Source organism: Pelobates fuscus, chromosome 1 (assembly GCF_036172605.1).
Source record: "Pelobates fuscus isolate aPelFus1 chromosome 1, aPelFus1.pri, whole genome shotgun sequence".
NCBI lineage: Eukaryota > Metazoa > Chordata > Amphibia > Anura > Pelobatidae > Pelobates > Pelobates fuscus.
In genome coordinates this window covers 72,635,661-72,657,870 of record NC_086317.1, presented here as the reverse complement: position 1 = coordinate 72,657,870, position 22,210 = coordinate 72,635,661, and the positions used below count along the sequence as shown (strand labels likewise).

General features: G+C 39.7%; 1 protein-coding gene across 1 annotated transcript in view; it reads right to left on the bottom strand.

The window, feature by feature from the left end:
- The window catches only part of AIPL1 (aryl hydrocarbon receptor interacting protein like 1), a 67,424-nt gene that overhangs the window by 32,287 nt on the left and 12,927 nt on the right, over positions 1–22,210 (bottom strand). Inside the window, exons 3-5 of the mRNA XM_063449755.1 lie at positions 18,025–18,213; positions 15,603–15,779; positions 3,173–3,314 (exon numbers count right to left, since the gene is read on the bottom strand). Of these exons, the coding sequence (XP_063305825.1) occupies positions 3,173–3,314; positions 15,603–15,779; positions 18,025–18,213 (508 nt within the window). The remainder of the gene's footprint in view (positions 1–3,172; positions 3,315–15,602; positions 15,780–18,024; positions 18,214–22,210) is intronic.

Genomic DNA, 22,210 nt, shown 5'->3' with positions numbered 1-22,210 from the left:
ATTTCCTCCGCGCATAGACAACTCTGCCTCTACCTGACAACATTATATTTTGAAGAAAAGTTGCTCTGGCCACTCTTCCGCCACTTCCCAGGGGGGAATACCACACTACCACACATTATTCAGACTGGTGGAGGTGCACTTCATCATGAAAGAACTGTTTTGGGCACTCTCAAGGAAATAGTGCGGTCCTGACCCAGATTCCCATGGAAGTAAGACACCTGTAAGGGAGGTGGCTGTCCCTCATGTTTTTTCTTCACTAAGTCCCCAGAAATCTCATGAAAGGAACCTGACTCATTAGAACAAAACATGAACATTCAATTTACAACTCTCTACAGAGGGGGGTCAGCAAGAGAACTGTAAATAGAAAGACAAATACCCCCCAATCTCACACAGAAATAGGTGAGGAAACCTCTTCTACTGCTCCTCATGGTTGCTTTGAACAGATGAAAGAAGAAACAAGACACCTTTCAACAGAGCATGCAGTAGCTTTACCAGATCCTGACTCCACCCTGTTTGCGGATAAAGAGGAAAGGTACCATACTGGATTTGCTGTTGCTACAAAAGATCAGGTACGTCAAGCATCTTCACTTTCCTCACCCACATCTGCTCAAGACGCTGAATTGACAGCCTTCTCAGTGGCATACAAAATGCCTGAAGGAAGACATGCCAATACCTACACTGACTCAAGATATGCCCTGGGTGCAGCACATTATTTTGGATCAATCTGGAAGATAAGAAGCACCACTATGCTGACTAAAAGCTGCCAACCAAGCCACAAGTGCACCAAGGGAAGTGGACAGAATGGTGTCCGCTAAAGAAACTTCTATACTCACCATGTAGATCCTACCTACAGATCTCAAGCTTCTGAAAGAATGACAAGCAGCTGCTGACCCTGAAGAAATACAAAGCTGGAAAAACAGAAAGGGGCAACCCTTGAAGACGGGCTGTACTCCAACACTCTCAAGCTCTGTTTACCCAAAAACATGTACTGGGCAGTGAGCCCATGGAACTTTATACCTATCCAAGACCCTCATGAACTCTTTGATCTCTAAATACTCTAAAGCACCTAGCTAACTCTCAATATCCCTTTCAAGAATCCAGGTGACAAAGAGCTGCTGGGTCAAATATGCACTAGTTATAATAGACATTTTGTCAGGATGGCCAGAAGCCTAGCCGGTCATCAATGTGACAACCAAGACCATATACCCAATAGTGCATTGTGAAAGTTGCAGAGATCACTCAGTGGATTCATTGTTCCAGATTCAAGACTCTCTCTCTCTCTGCAACATGAGAAGTAACATTTGTTGATTTTGACACACTTTTGACTCTAAAGAAAAAATTACTTGTTAAAAAATAAATAAAAAGATACCAACAAGTAGGTGTTTGACGGCCATAATAATGCCTGACCACCTGCCATCGATGGAAAGCCGAGGACCCCAAAAGGAGACCTCGTGAAGCTAAAAAGATCCAAACGCCAAGCTTCCTCAGGATTATTTGCCCATCCTGAGTTTGTGGTGATATTAATATTGACTAAATGATACGAGTCCACCTACGCTGATGTAGCGTGGGACAAGTTTAATACTACAATGCATAAGCAAATGTGCCCTAGCCAAGGTTATTATGTCCATACACATAATACATGACAAGGTACTCTTGACACACCACATTCATGCTTCAGAACATAAAGAGGAGCACCCCTCTAAAGGGAAAGTTTGACATATATATATATTGATGCCATAGATGTGCCAAGGGGGGTACCAGATGATTTTGCAGTAAAAGGAAAGTTTGAGTCCATTTTCCCAACCGTCACTGCTAATAATAATATTTTGATTTGCATTTATTATATCTATTGCAACCAACAATGTTTACCTGTCACCATGACTTGTTGTGCCTACACTCCAGATAACACAGGTCCATATGGTAATGTAAGCTTGTCTATTTATGATGTCCCTCTGAAGAACTAAGAAGACTTTAAGAACCGTTACTTCATAGGGTTTTGTGCCTTTGGGCTTACCTGTCTTCTGAAACTAACCAATAAAGTTTATCTCTTAGAATCTAACATTTCATAGGGGGGACTGATGTAGAATTATTAAAAAATCTTTATTGAACTTGTACTGAATTATTGTACTAACTCCATTTTAACCTCACACTGTGACAAACCCTCAATTTTGTCCTCATTACCTGACAGATCCTCCATTTTAATCCATTTTAAACTATATTACATGACAGAATTTCCCAGCAACATTTAACACAATGAACAGAGACTGTATTTTCTATAAAGACATGACTAACCCAGGAACTGCTGAATTTCCTTTAACTTGCAACATAGTATAATTTGAAGGCCATGAGAACACTGTACTAATGAAATGTTCTATTCATAAGAGAACCTTGCACCTGACCACAAGACCTGACATCACTGACTGTGTAAAATGACGCTCAAGCCCCCCTTTCCACCGAGTAAACCTCATGCTGGGAAAGATGGCTCTTGAGCCTTCTGTCCACACCCGTGTCCAGAACAATACCACCTCCCGGTGGGAGGACACCTAGCTAGTCACTCAAATCCCTGAGCCAATTAATAATATTGATGGGTGGACACTGATATAGTCACTTAACATTTAATCCAATTAATGATGTTTATTTGTTATTATCTGATATTCAATGATGATGTCATTTTGCCTTTAAAAGGGTCTGCATACCCGTTTTCTAACCCAGATGCCATTAAATTTTCTGAAGTGCTTTTAACCTGAACTCCATGTGTCAGTGTGAACTTACTTCTGCGTATACGCAATTTAATCATCTCAGATTTGGACAGGAACAGATAGACATTTAAACATATTTGTTTATTTCTAAATTAATCTGCATCAGCTATTCCATGCATTCACTAACCTCTCAGTAAAGTAATACTTCCTGATATTTTAAAACCGATTTACCTCTTATTTAAGTAGTAAACCTTTGATCCTGATTAGAGTGTTTCTCTCACACTCCTGCAGAGAGGCACATAATATTGTAAAGCGCTACGGAATCTGTTGGCGCTATATAAATGGCAATAATAATAATAATACATGTCAGTTGCAGTAGAATATGTTTTCCAATCACCTAATTGTTATAGACCCAAAAGCGCATGTAAATTAAACTGTTACTTTAAATGTCAAGCCCTTGTATATTTTGTAACCTGGGTGGTGTTGGATAAGATCTGTTGTCTGTTCCAGAACTTCATAGTACTCCTCCATGTGAAGCAGACACTGACAATAGTTCAGGACTAGAGTGTTGATCATCTTTTCTAACTTCATCCAAGGCACTTCCCAGGGCTTTTCCTAAAAACAAAATGTTTTATATTAAGAATGCAACCATCATTATAATAAAACAAATAAAGGATTTCTAGCGCTAATGAAAGTATAAGTAGGCAGCTATACCAATCCAAACCACCAAACCAGAGTCTCTTCCCTCTGGAAAAAAGTACAGTTTAGTATGGAAATGAGGAAGCAGTGCCTTGTAGATAGTCTCAAATCCAGGAGATGTTCAGTGTATATTTGAAGAGAAAAGAAACAAGAGAAAACAAAATAGTGTAATATCTTCTGACAGTTAGTGAAAGGAGTATAAAAACAAACAATCTTCAGGAGCTATAGATCAGCTTGCTTTTTTTTTCTTTTAATTGTATTTTAAGCATTAAACACCAAGCATGTTATGTTTTTATATGTTTGTGTTTTTATTTACCTTTGATGTATCTAATTGTTAAAGTGGCACTGTCATGGCCGAATCCCGTTTTTTGTTTTTTTTTAACCCCCCTCCTGACTCCACTACATCTAATTGTCCCCATAGTTGCCCCCAAATGCCCCTAAGCCCCCCATACTACCTATTTTTTAGTCCTTATTTTCTGCCCGGACATAGGTCCTGGGCGCCGCCATATTTGTGTGGGTAGATGAAGTCCCTGTGGGACACGTCATCTGCCAACACTAGATACCGTGCATTTGTAAAAAAATATTTTACAAAAATTTATATATTTTCGTTTTTTTAACAGTTGCGACAGGTATTATGGATTCTTATTTGGCCTTTTTGGGGCTGAAAAAAGAAGATTTTAGAAAAAAAATCAAATGGTAGGTTATTTATTATTTACAGGTATTTAGTTTTCTTGTTCCCCCTAGCTATTTTTAAGGTGAGGGATGGTAGGTAGGTCTTTATTAAAACATTTTTGGGTGGGGGGGGGGGGTTGACTAGGGGCTTGGAGACCCCTAGTCACCTGGGGAGAGGTTTACATTTAGCCCCAACCTGTTGCCCATGGGTGGGGGTTAGGGGGGAGGACAATAGGTTCCCCATAGTCATTTCGGGCCCCCACCTGCCGCTCATGGGTGGGGGCCAGGGGTAGGACTATAGGTCCCACCCCATTTTAACACCATTTTGGACCCCCCTGGAAGTTTTTAAAAAATATTTTATCAAGAGGAAAACTCCAGCTATATCCTTGGTGGGTGTCATGCCTTAATTATGATATCCCCTTAAATTCCTGGTTCCACGGAGCTTAGCCACACCTCTTCATGCCCCGGTCTCCCTATTTAATCTGACCGCACCAGCTGCTCAACGCTGGATTAATGAACTACGTTCCGTACTCACGAACCGGCTGCAACATCGTTGTGAAAGCCTGCTGCTTACCGGACCGGACTGGAAGACTTCAAGTTCCCTTCACCTTTCCTCAACCACGGCTAAAGCTGACCTCTATCCATGCAGGATAAACCGCCTCTAAGGAAATCTCGGGAACCAGTGTTCTATGTGCCGGAAGCTAAGTAAAACCTCTGTGATAAGCGTTACATCTCAAACTGTTATTTCCTGTCTCCAAAGTCCTTCGTTAAAGCCAACCGTTACAGCTAACTTCAACTCATACTTGTCTCAGTTAGCTGCATCTATCTTACTTCAGTTAAAGCCTGTGGAACAGTTAATTGTAACTTCTTATCACCTAATTGATTATTGCTACTAAAGGACTCTTGCTGCTTCAGTTACCGTTTACTCCTTAAAGCTACAGTGCATATAATTGTGGACTTCAGTTATCGTTTACTCCTTAAAGCTACAGTGCATATAATTGTGGACTTCAGTTATCGTTTATTACTTAATGCTACAGTACCTGTAATTTGGAATTAAAGTCAATACCAATTACTTCTAATAAATATTCGAACTATAAAGAAATCTGCAGTTGTGTTCCTTCATAACAAATGTTTAAACGTTAGAGATTAATCCAGCCATTGTAATGGATCCAGCAGATTTCGATTCTACTATAACTACGTTGAATCAAAGAGTTGATACACTAGCCCAAGGTGTGCAAGAACTGCAAGTTACTCACGAAAGACTTTTCGCCTATGTCAGAGATTTACAAACTCATACTCCTCATACTACTCTGCACTCGGTTAGTGATCCTGCTGTGTGTAACCCTGAAATATTCTCTGGAGATCGTTCAAAATACAGAGAGTTCCTCAACTCCTGCAAATTGTTAATTGCTTTGAAACCTCGATCCTACCCTACAGAAAGAACTAAAGTTTGTTCGGTTATTTCCTTTCTAAGAGGTGAACCTATGTAATGGGCCCATTCCTTTCTGGAAAACGATGACCCCATCTTAGATTCACTGGAAGAATTCTTTGAAGCCATGTCTCTCCTCTATGAAGATCCTAACAAACAAGCCACAGCTGATTTAACAATCAGAACATTACAGCAAAGAAATAGACCCGTTGAAGATTATATTGCTGAATTCAAAAGATGGTCTGTAGAAACGCAATGGAATGACATCACATTGCGCAACCAATTTCGAATTGGGTTATCTGAAGCTGTAAAAGACGAACTATCTAGAACAGAACTTCCTAGTACTTTGAACGCTCTAATTCAATTATCAATCAGCATTGACAGAAGATTAAGAGAAAGAAAGGCAGAAAAAGCCCTTTTACATTCTAAAGACCGTAAGCCTTTCACTCCCTCAAAAGCTCCAGAAAAGACTTCCTTACCAAGTGAACCTATGGAAATAGGGGTAATACGAAGTCCTCTTACTCCTGCAGAGAAGAACCGACGACGTCAACTAAACCTATGCATGTATTGTGCCTCTCAAGATCATCTGGTTTCTGATTGTCCCTTATTAAAACGGACAAAGGCCGGTAGACAAGCTTATACCTCTGCTATCTTCAGTGCACTCCCTTCAACATCAACCAATCCGTTCTTAACTGTATCGCTTGTCTTACAGTGGGATAAGGTGAGAATTGTGACTGAAGCTCTCATCGATTCTGGTGCACATGGAGTATTCATCGATTCAACCTTTGTAACAAAGAATAGAATTCCTTGTATTCAAAAAGCTAACTCTGTTCCTATTAAAGTGATTGATGGCTCCTTTATCTCCTCGGGACCGATTCTTCATGAAACCATCCCTCTAAAGGTAACCACAAATCACATACATACTGAATTTCTAGTATTCGATGTTATTCCGTCACCTCTCTATCCCGTTATAATAGGGATCAACTGGTTAAGGAACCACAACCCTCAAATTTCTTGGTCTCCTTTCTCTATCACCTTTAACTCACATTATTGTAAAGAAACATGTTTACAACAAATTCCTATTCTTCAAATCTCTAAAGAACCAACCATACCCTCTTGTTATTCAGACTTTTCAGATGTCTTCAGTAAAAAAGAAGCTGAAACGCTCCCGCCTCATCGTGCCTACGATTGTCCTATAGACCTCATACCTGGTGCCCCAGTACCATTTGGGCACATCTACCCTCTCTCTGAGGCTGAACTACAAATTCTTAAGGAATATCTAGATGAAAATCTACGGAAAGGGTTTATTAGACCCTCTAGTTCACCTGCTGCCTCAAGTATGTTTTTTGTAAGAAACAAAGACCAGACTATTCGTCCTATCATTGACTACAGAGCTTTAAATAAAATAACAGTTAAAAATCGTTATCCTCTTCCTCTCATCAATGAACTGGTTGAACGATTGAAAACTGCTACCATCTATACAAAGCTTGACCTTCGCGGGGCATATAATCTCGTCAGGATAAAGGCTAATGATGAATGGAAGACTGCTTTCCGAACAAGGTATGGCCTCTTTGAATATCTGGTGATGCCTTTTGGCCTTTGCAACGCCCCTGCAACTTTTCAACACTTCATAAATGATATCTTTAGAGACCTATTGGACGTCTGTGTCATCATTTATTTAGATGATATTCTCATATACTCCAACACTCCTGAGGAACATAGAAAACATGTCAGATGGGTGTTATCAAGACTCAGAACTCACAAATTATTCGCTAAACCTGAAAAATGTCTTTTTCATGTCAAAGAAATAACCTTCTTAGGTTATGTCATCTCCCCTCATTCAATAGGTATGGACAATGCAAAAGTCGATTGTATCATCAACTGGCCTGTTCCGTCCACAGTAAAAGAATTACAGCGATTTCTAGGATTCGCCAATTTCTACAGAAAATTTATTAAAAACTACTCTGAGATCGTTCACCCACTCAATCAACTTAACAGAAAAAACCATCCCTTCAATTGGAACGAGAAGGCTCAAACTGCCTTCACTGAATTAAAGAGAAAGTTTACAACAGCTCCTATTCTTCAACTTCCAAATCCTTCATATCTTTATGTCCTTGAAACGGATGCTTCGGAATTTGCAATTGGAGCTGTCCTCTCTCAACACAAAACTCCTCAAGACCCTCTTCATCCTGTCGCCTTCTTCTCACGATCATTATCTCCTGCTGAAAAGAATTATCCTACAGGAGAAAAAGAATTATTAAGTATCAAAGTGGCTTTAGAAACCTGGAGACACCTTCTTGAAGGTGCTCAGAATTCTTTAATCATTTATACTGACCATAAAAATCTCGAATATCTTCACTCCAATAAAACACTGTCTGCTCGACAAGTAAGATGGAATCTCTTTTTTTCCCGGTTCAACTTCCAAATCGTCTTTAGACCTGGGTCTAGAAACAAAAAGGCTGATGCCCTTTCCAGGATCCATAAAGACACTAAAATTGAACCTCCTTCGCCTAAAGTCATTGGAATCTTATCTTCTCTTATTGACGACATTAAAGATCTCAGTGAAGATGCTCTCGAACTTCCTAAATCAATTAAATTATCTAAGAAAAACGGTCTCTACTATTTCAAAGACCGGATTTACGTGCCTCCATCCTTCAGAATTAAAGTACTCGAATTTATTCATGATTCTCCTCTGGCAGGTCATCCAGGTATAAAGAAGACCCTTGAATTGTCTAAAAGATACTATTGGTGGCCTCGTCAAGACCAAACTATTGAATCTTATGTCAAATCTTGTTCTGTATGCCAAAGATCAAAACATGTCCATCATCAACCATTTGGTCAATTATTGAATTTACCAATTCCTGAACGACCTTGGCAATCCATCTCTATGGATTTCTTGGTAGAATTACCTCCTTCTCATCATCACACTACCATTTTAGTGGTAGTAGACCGCTTCACAAAAATGTCTCATTTCATTCCTTTAAAGAAGTTACCTTCATCCTCTGAACTTTCGAAAACATTTCTTGACAACATTGTTAAACTTCACGGACTGCCAGACGAAATCATTTCAGACCGAGGAACTCAATTTACCTCCAAATTCTGGACTGCTTTATGTGCCACTCTTCATATCCAACGTAAACTATCATCTGCATATCATCCTCAAACAGATGGACAAACTGAAAGAGTCAACCAATGCTTAGAACAATATCTACGATGTTATTGCTCTCACTTACAAGACGATTGGATAACTTGGTTACCTATGGCAGAATTCGCATACAATAACTCTTTTCATACCAGCAGTAAAATGACTCCATTTCTATCCAATTATGGATTTCATCCTTCCTCATTTCCTGCTCAGACAAGTTCTTCATCTAATCTCTCCGATTCGAATCAAATCTCTCATATGTCCTCTTTATTCAAAAAATTGCATGACAATCTTGAATTGGCCTCCTCCACTCAAAAGAAGTTTTTTTATACAAAACGACAACCTTCACCTTCTTATCAAATCGGTGATCTTGTCTGGCTTTCCTCAAAGAACATTTCTACAAACCGTCCATCAAAGAAGTTAAGTTCTCTTTTTCTTGGTCCTTTTCCAATACTATCGATTATCAACCGTAATGTTGTTAAATTGAAACTTCCACCAACTTTAAAGCTACATCCTGTTTTTCATGTGTCCTTGCTGAAGCCTCATCATCCTGACCCTTTCCAAAGGAATGTCACTACTTCTCCTGACCCCATACTGGTCCAGGGTGAAGAAGAATATGAGATTCAAAGTATACTGGATTCAAGGATCCATCGTGGCTCCTTACAATATCTCATCAGATGGAAAGGATATGGAGTTGATGAAGATACATGGGAAAACTCCTCTGACGTTCATGCTGACAAATTGGTTTCCCAGTTTCACAAACGCTACCCTTCTAAGCCAAGTCAATAGCACCCAGAGGTTGCTCATTAAGGGGGGGATACTGTCATGCCTTAATTATGATATCCCCTTAAATTCCTGGTTCCGAGGAGCTTAGCCACACCTCTTCATGCCCCGGTCTCCCTATTTAATCTGACCGCACCAGCTGCTCAACGCTGGATTAATGAACTACGTTCCGTACTCACGAACCGGCTGCAACATCGTTGTGAAAGCCTGCTGCTTACCGGACCGGACTGGAAGACTTCAAGTTCCCTTCACCTTTCCTCAACCACGGCTAAAGCTGACCTCTATCCATGCAGGATAAACCGCCTCTGAGGAAATCTCGGGAACCAGTGTTCTATGTGCCGGAAGCTAAGTAAAACCTCTGTGATAAGCGTTACATCTCAAACTGTTATTTCCTGTCTCCAAAGTCCTTCGTTAAAGCCAACCGTTACAGCTAACTTCAACTCATACTTGTCTCAGTTAGCTGCATCTATCTTACTTCAGTTAAAGCCTGTGGAACAGTTAATTGTAACTTCTTATCACCTAATTGATTATTGCTACTAAATGACTCTTGCTGCTTCAGTTACCGTTTACTCCTTAAAGCTACAGTGCATATAATTGTGGACTTCAGTTATCGTTTACTCCTTAAAGCTACAGTGCATATAATTGTGGACTTCAGTTATCGTTTATTACTTAATGCTACAGTACCTGTAATTTGGAATTAAAGTCAATACCAATTACTTCTAATAAATATTCGAACTATGAAGAAATCTGCAGTTGTGTTCCTTCATAACAAATGTTTAAACGTGACAGTGGGGATTATACCACCTATGCGATTGGGATTGAGCAACAAAACTTTGTTTGCTCCCCTTTTGTTAGTATCTCTTATTTTATTTATTTTCAATGTTATACCAGTAAGCATTTTTTTTTTACTATACATATCTACAACGGTGACCCACTGCTTTCAAGTTTAAAGATACACACAATTCCTACTGCCATCAGATCAAGATACAACATTTGCCAAGGGCCTACAGGACCACCACATCCATAGGCAGGGATTGTACCACCCAGGCGCTACTATCTGGAGCTGATCTATAGCTCCTGAAAATTGTACGTATGTTTTAATACTACTTTCACTAACTGTCAGAAGATATTACACGTTATTGTTTTCTCTTGGTTCTTTTCTCTCCACATATCCACTGAACATCTCCTGGATTCGAGACTATCTACAAGGCACTGCGCCCTCATTTCCATAAGAAACCATCACTATAAATCAGTATATAGCTGAGGTAAGGGTTACTGCAGTACAAAGAGGAAATCGATATATACAAACTTCTCCTGTTGTGCTGCTGACACCTCCCTCTGCAGCTCCAAGCATGGTAAAGTGATCCACAAAAATAGGAAAAAATGTTCTCCAAGGACATGCATTGAAAAAGGGGAGAACCCGAAACGTTTGTACATTATGTCCTTGTAAATAAATATTTTTGTAGCACTTGGTGTGCACATTTGCGCTGCCCTCATTTTTTCTAATTTTGTGGATCATTATAAATCAAGAAGACATGAGGATCTATATCACGTTGTACAATCAATTTGATTGTTCTGCTTTATCTTGGCAGCCAGTAAAACAATTTTAAAATAAACTGGGCTAAATCAATATTATTGTGACTGGATGTCAGCCTAGTGTTTACTGTTTACACGATTCAAAAAACACTGTGTCTGTTTGCTAGGATTTGTTTACTTCTATGGAAGACTAAATAGCGTTTTCCAATCGTGCTTGTTATTTAGAAAATATTTGTTCTCATTGCATTGGGATAACGGATAATAATCTATTTTTCTAAGTGGGGACATTGCATCATATTCCTAATTTGCTGTTGTGTTCCATAATGCTACAATCAAGCTAGGTTAGGATTGACAGTTTTTGGGGGGATACTTTAAGTGGTCATTTAAGTTTACTGTAGTTGGTTACTTAAAGGGCGACTCTAACACCATAACTTCCGGTATTGGTTATGGTGCAGCCTCTCTTTTATTGTGACAATACAATAATTTTTTCCCCCCATGTGTAGGGCAACCTTCCATGGGTGTCAATCAGTATACTCTCTTCCTCTCTTTCTGGCTGGCAATATCGGATTTGTACAACCTTTGTTTCTATCTGTCGTCCCTTGCTGTCCATGGCTGGGTGAGTTACAAGCACAGTCCCAAAGCTTCTGCTGCATGGATATCAGGCAATTAAACTATTTTACTCCCTGATATATAACAAAATTATATATAGTTTCTGATTTTGATATTTACCATCCACAGTGCAGAAATATAATATATATATATATACACACACATGCCATTTATTTGAGCAGCCTGTTCTGCTGGAGCATGACCCCTATCATGCGTATTGAGGTTGTGGCTGAGGATTGTGTTTGATAAACATTTCTGTACACAATAGTTTTCTAAAGTAAGTGTCACAGTTTTCAAGGCCAGTTTAAAATGAATACTGAACAAAGACACATCAACTAATATAGTTTTAAAGCGTGATGTTTATAGGAATCTCTAAATTCCAATAAAAGCAACTGCCATCACGAGAATATGGAAAGGAGATTTGTCCTCATTGCAATGAGGAGCATATGTTTGTACAAAGTCCAGGTCTAACAACTGCTGGGCAAAAAGAAAACTCATTTTCATTAGCTGCTGAAACCAGTTTTTAGATGATGAAGGTAAGCTTTCAAGGCATAGGAAATATTTTTGCAGATTTTAGTAAATATATATAGTAAATAGAAAATATGTTTTTTTTATAATATAATTGAACAATATTGATCTGGAGAAATGATTTTCTTGCTCCAGAGTCCAGAGAGAATGTTAAGAAGCCATCATGTAAAATATTTGCATATTTTAAAAAAAAGAACAATACAAATAAAATAATTGATAAAATTGAAAAAATGTTTAATTAACCATTCATATCTTCACCTGTACAGTACTGTTTATGTATATGTATGTAAAAATTATTATGAACATATTTTTTTTTTTTTTTTTTTTTTTAAGAATAAGGATAAAAGTGGATCTATAGAACTTGACGGGTAGGAGAGGCATGGGAGTGCCTGATTTAAAATATTATTATGCAGTCAATGCAGCAGCTGCTATTAAATTTAATTTAGATTCACATAAACCAAGATGGTTAGAGATAGAAACAGAAAATTTACACCCATACTCTATTAAAGAATTCATTTGGCTCCCTATTTCTAAAAGACCTACATTATCTACAATGTTTCCATCAACAGAAATCTCATTAAAAGCTTGGGATGTATTGTTTAAAACGTTAAAACCCAACTTGTCTTGATCAAGAGCTATGTTGCTTTCTATCCTAAATCAATGTTATCCACAAATAGATTTGACTGATTGGCGCTCCAAATTCATAAACAATATTGTTAGTTTTTTTTCCAACAATGATTTGTTAATGTCGTTTGAAAAATTTTATATGGGGGGGGGCGGAGTCTGACCGCCAAGCAGCACAGACGTGTGGGGAAAGAGCTCCCGCCGGGCGGACAGAATAAAGCCATTACCGGCGGCCACACAGCTCAAAAACCCATCGGGGTGCGCCACCCGAGACAGGGGGTGCACCACAGAATCAGAGGAACCCTTTCTGGAGCCTGTCGGTGCCTGAGGCCCAACACACAACTTGCGGCCTGCGGGAGTAAGTGCCAGGGAGAGGCGGCCGCTCTCCTCGATGCCGGAACCCCCAGATTCAACAAAGATCTCCTACCCCCCCCCCCCCCCTGGACCGGTGGGGGTCATCCCGGTCCCTGCCAGATAAGCGGACGAAGTTTGAGGCAGAGAAACGCAGCTAAACAGTCTACTGAGACACGAGTGTGTCAGAGCATGCCTAAAATGGCCGCCCAGCAAGGGCCAAAGAAGGAGCACGCAGACAGCTACCCACACTCGCAACACCTGGAAGCCCTGGACCGACTTTGCTCGAGTCTCTACGTGACACTATGTGACAGGGGAGTGTTTTACCTTCAAGCGGCTCAGATGGTGTCCTCATGGATCCGTCCGGAGACCCGCCGATGCCACTACGGAGTTCCACTGCGGGCCTTCGGGGTGGACAAGCGGCCCAAAAAGAACCGGCAACAACGGCGACGGGCGAAGGTCTGGAGCAAACTGGGTGCATGCAACCACTCACATACAAATAAGAGTGGGACAGCCAGGCAGCCACAAAGCCCCAGCAAAGCACCTGGATACAGCACCTTAGACCAGCAAGCCTATACTCCACAGTATACATGGTCCACAGCAACCTACCAAGCCACAGCACAGCTTCATGCCGACAACGATCAAGCCAGAGAGATCTTGCCCTCCCCAGTCGCAGAGACTGTCTATCCCAAGTGGCCCATGTGTGGGGTCGGCTGATCCAGGACTGGAACTGGTATTACCGTAAGGGGCATTGTCGGACACTCCAGTCCCAAGAAAAAAAAACTTACATTGTTATAATTTGTTTATATAAACGTGCTACCACCTTATACCTAGCAGCCTAATGCCTGAGGCCACATCTATACACTAGGCGACAGCCGACACTAACGATAGGCCTACCGCCTTTAACACTCACTACACTTGTTCACAGCTCGGCAATAGCTTTCAACCCAACATTATACTCATATATGCATATCTACCTTGAAAACACATTATTCACTGCATAGACAAGCCTGATCAAAACGATAAACATGGATTTTAGCAGTTGCAGCATTGTTATGCTTAATGTACTTGTCTTACTTAAGATTCAATACTACCTAACTTGTTTTCATTTTAAATATAAAAATGTGCAAAAGCCTCTAAATACCCCATTGTCACAAATGTTACTGGTATAAGCGAGTGGAATGCCTTTGGGGTACCACAAGCATGTATGTTCAACCTAAATGAAGAATTTAAATATAAAAATTCTAAAAATATTTTTTTATTTTTTTTATATGTAATATGATTTGGATGATAATTGAGCTCCGCAGTTACTGAGATCCTACAAGAGCAACTTGACATCCCCAATCCTAACCACAAATTTGAGAAATAAAAAATTTCAAACCTTTAAAAATGTTTTATTTATTTCACTCAAATAAAAAATATATGATCTCCTTATGTTGTTCTTATTTTTTTCAGTTCAAGATCCAAAACCAGGTTATATTCTAGCCTGGGAAAAAGATTTGGGTTTGCAATGGGACCTGGAGGAATGGCTTGCCTTCACATCATCTCTCAAAGGGATCACACAGTGTTCCAACCATATAGAAAAGCACAACAAATGTATATACTGGTGGCACCTGGCCCCTTCAAGACTTTATAAGATGAACACAAAATATTCAGATAGGTGTTGGAGGGGTTGTGGAGGCCTTGGTACTCTTTCACATATGTGGTGGCACTGTGCAAAATTGCAGCCGCTCTGGCAGGGAATACGTTCATGGACTAAAAAAATAGATCCGTCAATTATAACATTTTCTCCAGAGGTGGGTATATTCAAAAATCTCCCTAAGACATCAAGTAAATTAGATAGAATCATGGTAGGCCACATTCTTATTGCGGCCACGTCGATCATACCTTGCTATTGGAAGTCTACTACTTTACCATCAATTAAGGAAGCACTGATTTTAGTGCTCGATAACAAAAGGTATGAACTGGGGTTTCAGCAACCCTCACCTCAAAAAGTGATTTTGCTGTTTTGCTGTTTCATTGGTACACCTGGGAAAATGATATAAGTAAAGAGTTTATCCTGTAGACAATTCCATATGTCCTCTTACATATTGATATATAATATATTTAGACATACAATTGGTTATATTACTCTCTGTATTATATTCTGACAGGAACAAATGCACTATTTTAATATTATTAATTTGGATAGTACCCGTCCCCTCCCTTTTTTTTTTTTTTTTATTTCTTTTTGATCATTATTTTTTTCACCTCCCCTACTTATTTTTACTTGTTTCTATTGTTAAATGTTGATTTCTTTATATACCAAATTAATGTGAAACATGTTTTTTTTTTTTTTTTAAATACTGTTCAATAAAAATAGTTTGAAAATAATAAAGGATAAAACTGCACAAAGCTGTAATGAATAAAATAACATGTTTATTTCTGTCCAAAATATCTCTAAAAAAAAAAGAAAAATCGCTAAAAATCTGTGACTGTAAACATTGTGTCTGTATTTGTCCTTGCTGTACCTCATCTATTAACTTGCCTTAGTCTGGACATTTTTCAGACAGATGACAGCTTCTCTGTATTTATTGGTGGCCTCTTCATAGCGTCCCAGCTTGAACAGCCTGTTACCTTCTCCATGAAGTATAGGGACAGCCTTCAGCTTCTCGTCATTATTCAGAGCCCAGGTCTCCCTCTTATACATACTGGGGGATTCTACCTGTTAATGAAATAATTAATTAGGTACATTAAAAAAGGTGGCTGTAAAAATATCACAGAATAAACGGGGTGATGGGATGTAACTCAACTGTCAAAATAACCCTAACCTGCAAAGCTTGACAGGGAGATGTGCAAAACTAGTTTAACTGGAGAACATTTGCTTGTCGCTGAAAATCCTATCCACTGTGCTATATTGCTCCATAACATGTGCTGTCTAAATGTTTAGATTCAATATAATTAAATAGAAATTCAACATCCTTTTTACTAGTTCTACCATTGTGGAAGGTGGGAGGGTAGAGTGCAGTTTTGATGATACATATATGCTAAACAGTTTAGCTGATCATGCATTTAGATTCTTATGCAACATTTTTTATTTGGCCTGGGGTGGAGGTACGTTGCAGACACAAATTATGCTGGTGCCAATAGCCATGGCATACTTCCAAAAATATCAAATGGTCAAGGAGTACTTTCATTTTAGGGTATGTGGCAGGAGGTGAGGTCAGGGATGGGTCTTTTCCTACAAAAGGAAACTTGGGAGATATGCTTTGTTAAGTCACGAGGAATACTTGCTGAACTGATAGTAGCAAACAGACTTAAGAGGGATACATTTTCATAACAGCATTGATTAACCATGAATGTTACACTACAAAGCATTAAAAGCATATATCTGTTGCATGTATTAGTGATATTGCAGAAGGTCTTGATGGTAAGGTGTGTCTTTTTGCGGATGATACTAAGATATGTAACAGGGTTGATGTTCCAGGAGGGATAAGCCAAATGGAAAATGATTTAGGTAAACTAGAAAAATGGTCAGAGTTGTGGCAACTGACATTTAATGTGGATAAGTGCAAGATAATGCATCTTGGACGTAAAAACCCAAGGGCAGAGTACAGAATATTTGATAGAGTCCTAACCTCAACATCTGAGGAAAGGAGTCTGGGGGTGATTATTTCTGATGACTTAAAGGTAGGCAGACAATGTAATAGAGCAGCAGGAAATGCTAGCAGAATGCTTGGTTGTATAGGGAGAGGTATTAGCAGTAGAAAGAGGGAAGTGCTCATGCCATTGTACAGAACACTGGTGAGACCTCACTTGGAGTACTGTACATAGTACTGGAGACCCTATCTTCAGAAGGATATTGATACCTTAGAGAGAGTTCAAAGAAGGGCTACTAAACTGGTTCATGGATTGCAGGATAAAACTTACCAGGAAAGGTTAAAGGATCTTAACATGTATAGCATGGAGGAAAGACGAGACAGGGGGGATATGCATGCGTGGGATAGGCATAAGGCTATCCTAACTATAAGATAAGGCCAGGGACTAATGAAAGTATTTAGAAAACTGGGCAGACTAGATGGGCCGAATGGTTCTTATCTGCCGTCACATTCTATGTTTCTATGTTTCTATGAAAGACGAGACAGGGGGGATATGATAGAAACATTTAAATACATAAAGGGAATCAACACAGTAAAGGAGGAGACTATATTTAAAAGAAGAAAAACTACCACAACCAGAGGACCTAGTCTAAAATTAGAAGGACAAAGGTTTAAAAATAATATCAGGAAGTATTACTTTACTGCGAGGGTAGTGGATGCATGGAATAGGCTTCCAGCTGAAGTGGTAGAGGTTAACACAGTAAAGGAGTTTAAGCATGTGTGGGATAGCCATAAGGCTATCCTAACTATAAGATAATGCCAGGGACTAATGAAAGTATTTAGAAAACTGGGCAGACTAGATGGGCCGAATGGTTCTTATCTGCCGTCACATTCTATGTTTCTATGTTTCTATGGAGATTTGTGCAGTGCCATTCTCTCCTTTTGATGGGGACTGTGCATAAATCAGTAATGCTGGATGGAAATTGTTTCAAAAAAATTACTGTCACAGTAAGCTCAAGAGGCCCCCACAAAATAATTAAGGACATTTAGTAGAATGGGGATACAGAGGGAGTGGATGTTTCTTCTTCTGTAATGACTATGTGTTTACATATTTTACATACATACATACATATGTTTACATATCTTAATGCATCGCTCTGAGAATGTACCAGAAATGCAGTAGTTTAAAAAAAAATCTACAAAATGTGGATCAAAATTATTTACCTGATTTTTCAACTTTTAAACCATTGTGGCATAAATTTAGGTTTTTGTTTGTAAACCCTAAATAATGCATTGCCGATTAATTCATTAAGAGGAAAAAAATGTTGTATGTTTGTTTGTTTTAAAAGTTTGCCAACATATATATATTACCTTCAATAATTCAATCACAAATATAAGAGGCTGCGGTTCTTTCTGTAACTCATCAAGGTCTTCATAGCCCAAGGTGTGGTAAGCAAACATATTTGCAAGGCCGCATGTGTGAATATGCCAATCTGTTGGATCCTTTCCTTCTGCAATCCGCCGCAAACTCTTGGCAACTAGCGGGTATAAACCAGTGTGCTGGAAAAGACAGACAAGGCAATTTAGTAATAATATAATGACAACCAGTTCCAAAGAAGAAAATAATAACTGCAAATCTTACATTCGTACTTCTTGAAATTAGTTTTCCACGGAATTTAAATAAGAACTGTGAATCATTTTAAACACTTTCACTTGACAGAAGGTGAGGGCAACAATATTGCAAGCAACTGTGGTATAAACTGATCAGCCACAACATTAAACCCACCTGCCTAATATAGTGTAGGCCCACCTCAAACTGCCAAAACCCTGATGTGTCAAGACATAGGCTCCACAAGACCTCTGAACATGTTCCATGGTATCTGGCACCAAAACACTAGCAGCAGATAATCTAAGTCCCACAAATTGCAAGGCGGGCTTCCATGTATCGGATTTGTTGTTTCAACACATCCCACAGAGGCTCAATCATATTGAGATCTGGGGAATCTGGAAGTTAAAGAAACACCTTGAACTCTTTGCCATGTTCCTTTAAACCATTCCTGAATATTTTTTGCCGTGTGCCATCAAGGAACACCATTCGTACAAAAAAGTTATAGTAAGCGCTCAAACTGTTAATATGGGTAATAGCATAGAAAAGAATAACCGGGTGCTTCAAGCAAAAATCTGACCCCAACCAGATCCAGAGGCATAGTGAAAAGGAAACCCAAGCACACCAGAAAGAGTTGTTTGCATATATATTTTATTGATACAGTGGAAACACATAAATTGTACAGAAAAAGTGCTGTTAATAGTACAAGTATGTAAACAGTAACCAGCAGACCAATATACCACTATATAATAAAGTGCTCAAGAAAAAAACATAAAGGGGTTCCAAATCTATGCTTGTAAACTTTAACAATTATTAGACCTTGTTCAAACTATACTGAAAGTCATCACTCACCTGAAATCACACAAAACTATTATTTTTGTATGAGATGTCTCTATAAACATTTCTAATCATTTCTGATACTATTTCAAATTTTAATATGTAAAACAGAATAGGAAACCAGTACCTCTCTGAAAGCAAGTATTGACAAGCATTTATGAAATATATGATCCAGACCATTATAGTTATAAAACAACTTGATTCCAAAGGAACCAAATTAATATTAGTATTTCCCATTTGCAGTCGACGAGTTTCACTTGTGGCAGGATGTATCAAACTCATCAAGGCAATATAGCCGTACTCATAGCCTTCTATCAGTAAAAATTAGCTGATAATTATCGACTGTTTTAGGACGATTTTTTTTTTTATTATTTCAGCTGGATTTAATACCAGCCAAGCTTCAAGCAACCAAATCTGATAAAAGAATTGTCTGCTTGAATTAAAACCACCGATAAATGTGCATCGGAAGGACATTTATCGGCAATTTTGAATTACTACCCTTGTTAGTCATAAGAAAATCAACTGAATCCTGGGTTGCTACACTCTCTTGGGTTAAGTTGACCGCTGATTTCGGAAAGTTAAGCAACACGTAGTATTCAACTATGTATTTATCATTATTAGTAGTATATTTAATTAACGCAGAAAGAAGTGCTACAAAAGTGGATTACAACATTAAAAACGATGCATTAGTATCTTCATTAACTATAAATGATGATTTATTGATAGCCAATGTCCAAGGTACAGGTCAAAAAACCTAACTGGAAATATAGCTGAGTTGGAGAATGTTTACAACTCTCTTACTTGACCCACAAATAAGCAATTCCTTTATCAATTCATCTCAATTTACTGTAGAGAAATAAACTCAGAGTAAACTTACCTATTGGAATGGTTCTTTACTGAGTGATTAAGACAAAAAACAATTAACAACTGTTAAAATGTTGCAGCCTCAATAAGTTATTTTATAGTTTTGTGAGTTAAATTGGTTCATCCTCTGGGAAAATAGTTTATTTTATATAGAGTGTTTGTTCCATAAGTTTATTTTGTGTTCTGATTTACTTCTCAGCATGTTCATACCCACAGAGGAAAGTTCCGTACCTGTCATTCTGTTCCAAATTATACACTACAAGAGGTAAAGAGGGTTATAATGCATGATGTAAACATGTCGGAGATGAAATACCACCAGAGAATCAGCTATTTCAGAAGCTCCAGGGAAACAAACTCATTTTGGATGTCAGTGCATTATTCATTGTGAATCGTTTGGTTGCACGTATTCAAGCTCCTATGATCTCTATTTTCTCTTAGGCTCCAAATAATCTTATTGCACCTGTACAATTTGCAGCCTGCAGGTTGCCAGCAGAAGGTAAGACAATCACTTCCATATGTTCTGCATCTGATCTTCACAATTATTCAAGGACTATTGTAATCTTCTTTTGCAAATGACGAGCCTGCAGTTAAATGGATTTAGAAAACAGCCCTAAAACAGATGAAAAAACCTGCTCATGACTGAGATTCATTTGAATTCTAAAGGTCAATAATACAATATTTTCTAACAAAAAAGGCTTTATAAAATAAGCCCTTCCTCAGGTCCATGGCCTTTCCACTGATCTCTATCTCTGCTGAAAGTCATTTCTTACTTGCATGCTAATGTCACCGTTTATGAATGTGCTTGATTTAGCGACATTGTATGACACCAACCGTGCAACTTTGATCAAGACGTTGCCTCAACTTTAAATTCCTGCCTGTCTCAGTTTGCTTTAAGGAATTTGATTTAATCAATAATCGAAGTAAACAACTACAACTATAATCAGCCAGATAACCTGGACTGTTTATTATACCTCTGCATTCTGAACAATGTACCATGATGTTTTGTCACAGATTTATTAGTCACACGTTCTCATTATAGTTGTTTGCTGCAAGTCACTTATGTGCAATATATAGGGGTCAGATTGACTATAAGGGGGCAGATAAGATACAGTCAAAACTGGGGGAGCCACTGGGGCGGAGCCTGACAGCTGAACAGAGCGGTCGTACTTCAGACTAGCTCCGGGCCAAACAGCCCCAAATCAGTTCAAAATACTGCAATTATCTGCACAGTGCCAGCTCTCCAGCCCCAGGGGTATACCATGGAGAAGAAGCCAAATCGCGACCCTGAACAAAACTGGCGACCGCAGCCAGGTGATAGACCTGAGGCCTACTTGCGGCCTACTCAAGAGGCATGGGGGAGACGGCCGATCCCCCAGCCGACTGCAGCCCACTTTGCTGGAGGTCTTCCCGGAACACCATCTCCCCCCCCCACTGCCGGTGGGGGTTATCCCGGCAACCAAAGCATGTAACCGAAGACAGAGATACCGACCAAGATTTATCAACACCGCAGGGCCATCGACACCCAACATGGCGGAAGCCACGTGGGCCCCAGCACCCGAGCCCTGCCTGCTCCCATTGTCGGAAAGGTTAGACCGACTATTTGCTGACTTCTGGGCCAAGATAACCAGCCACGGGGGCACCCCAGGAGAAGCCCCATCAGCATCAGCCCCAAGGGACTCTACACAGAAGCCCGCAGCACAGGTATGGACCTGGAGAGGGACCTGGGCAGCAGGGAGAAGGAGGCGGGAAGCCCGACGCAAGCTCCAGCAATCCTATACTCGACCACGGGTGAGTCGCCTAAACCCTCAACAGGGACTCATCCAGGGGCAACCCCGCACCACTCCTCCCCATGCATACAGTCCCATCTGTGAGACACCATGCCGGAGGGCCCCGTCGGAACAGCTCCCTTACAGCCCCACGGGATCACACGGGACCTCCAGTACTCACTGCCCAACTGCATCAGGAGAACCAGTGACGGAAAAGGGCCGGTTCCGCGCCCGTAAATCAGGGATACCTCCTAATGGCAGCTCCAGCACCATCATGACACCAAGGGCAGCAGGGGCCGACCCATCAAACAGGCTCACATACCAACATGGATCCATGCCTCTCAGAGTTACCGGCCTGCCACTAACAGGCATCGGCTAAGCACCCCCAGGCGGACACTCTAATCCTAGGCTCGCTCGAGCTATTTACCGGGACTGACGTGATGCACCATCCCCGGCAACGACCCAACCCATGGTACACATTAAG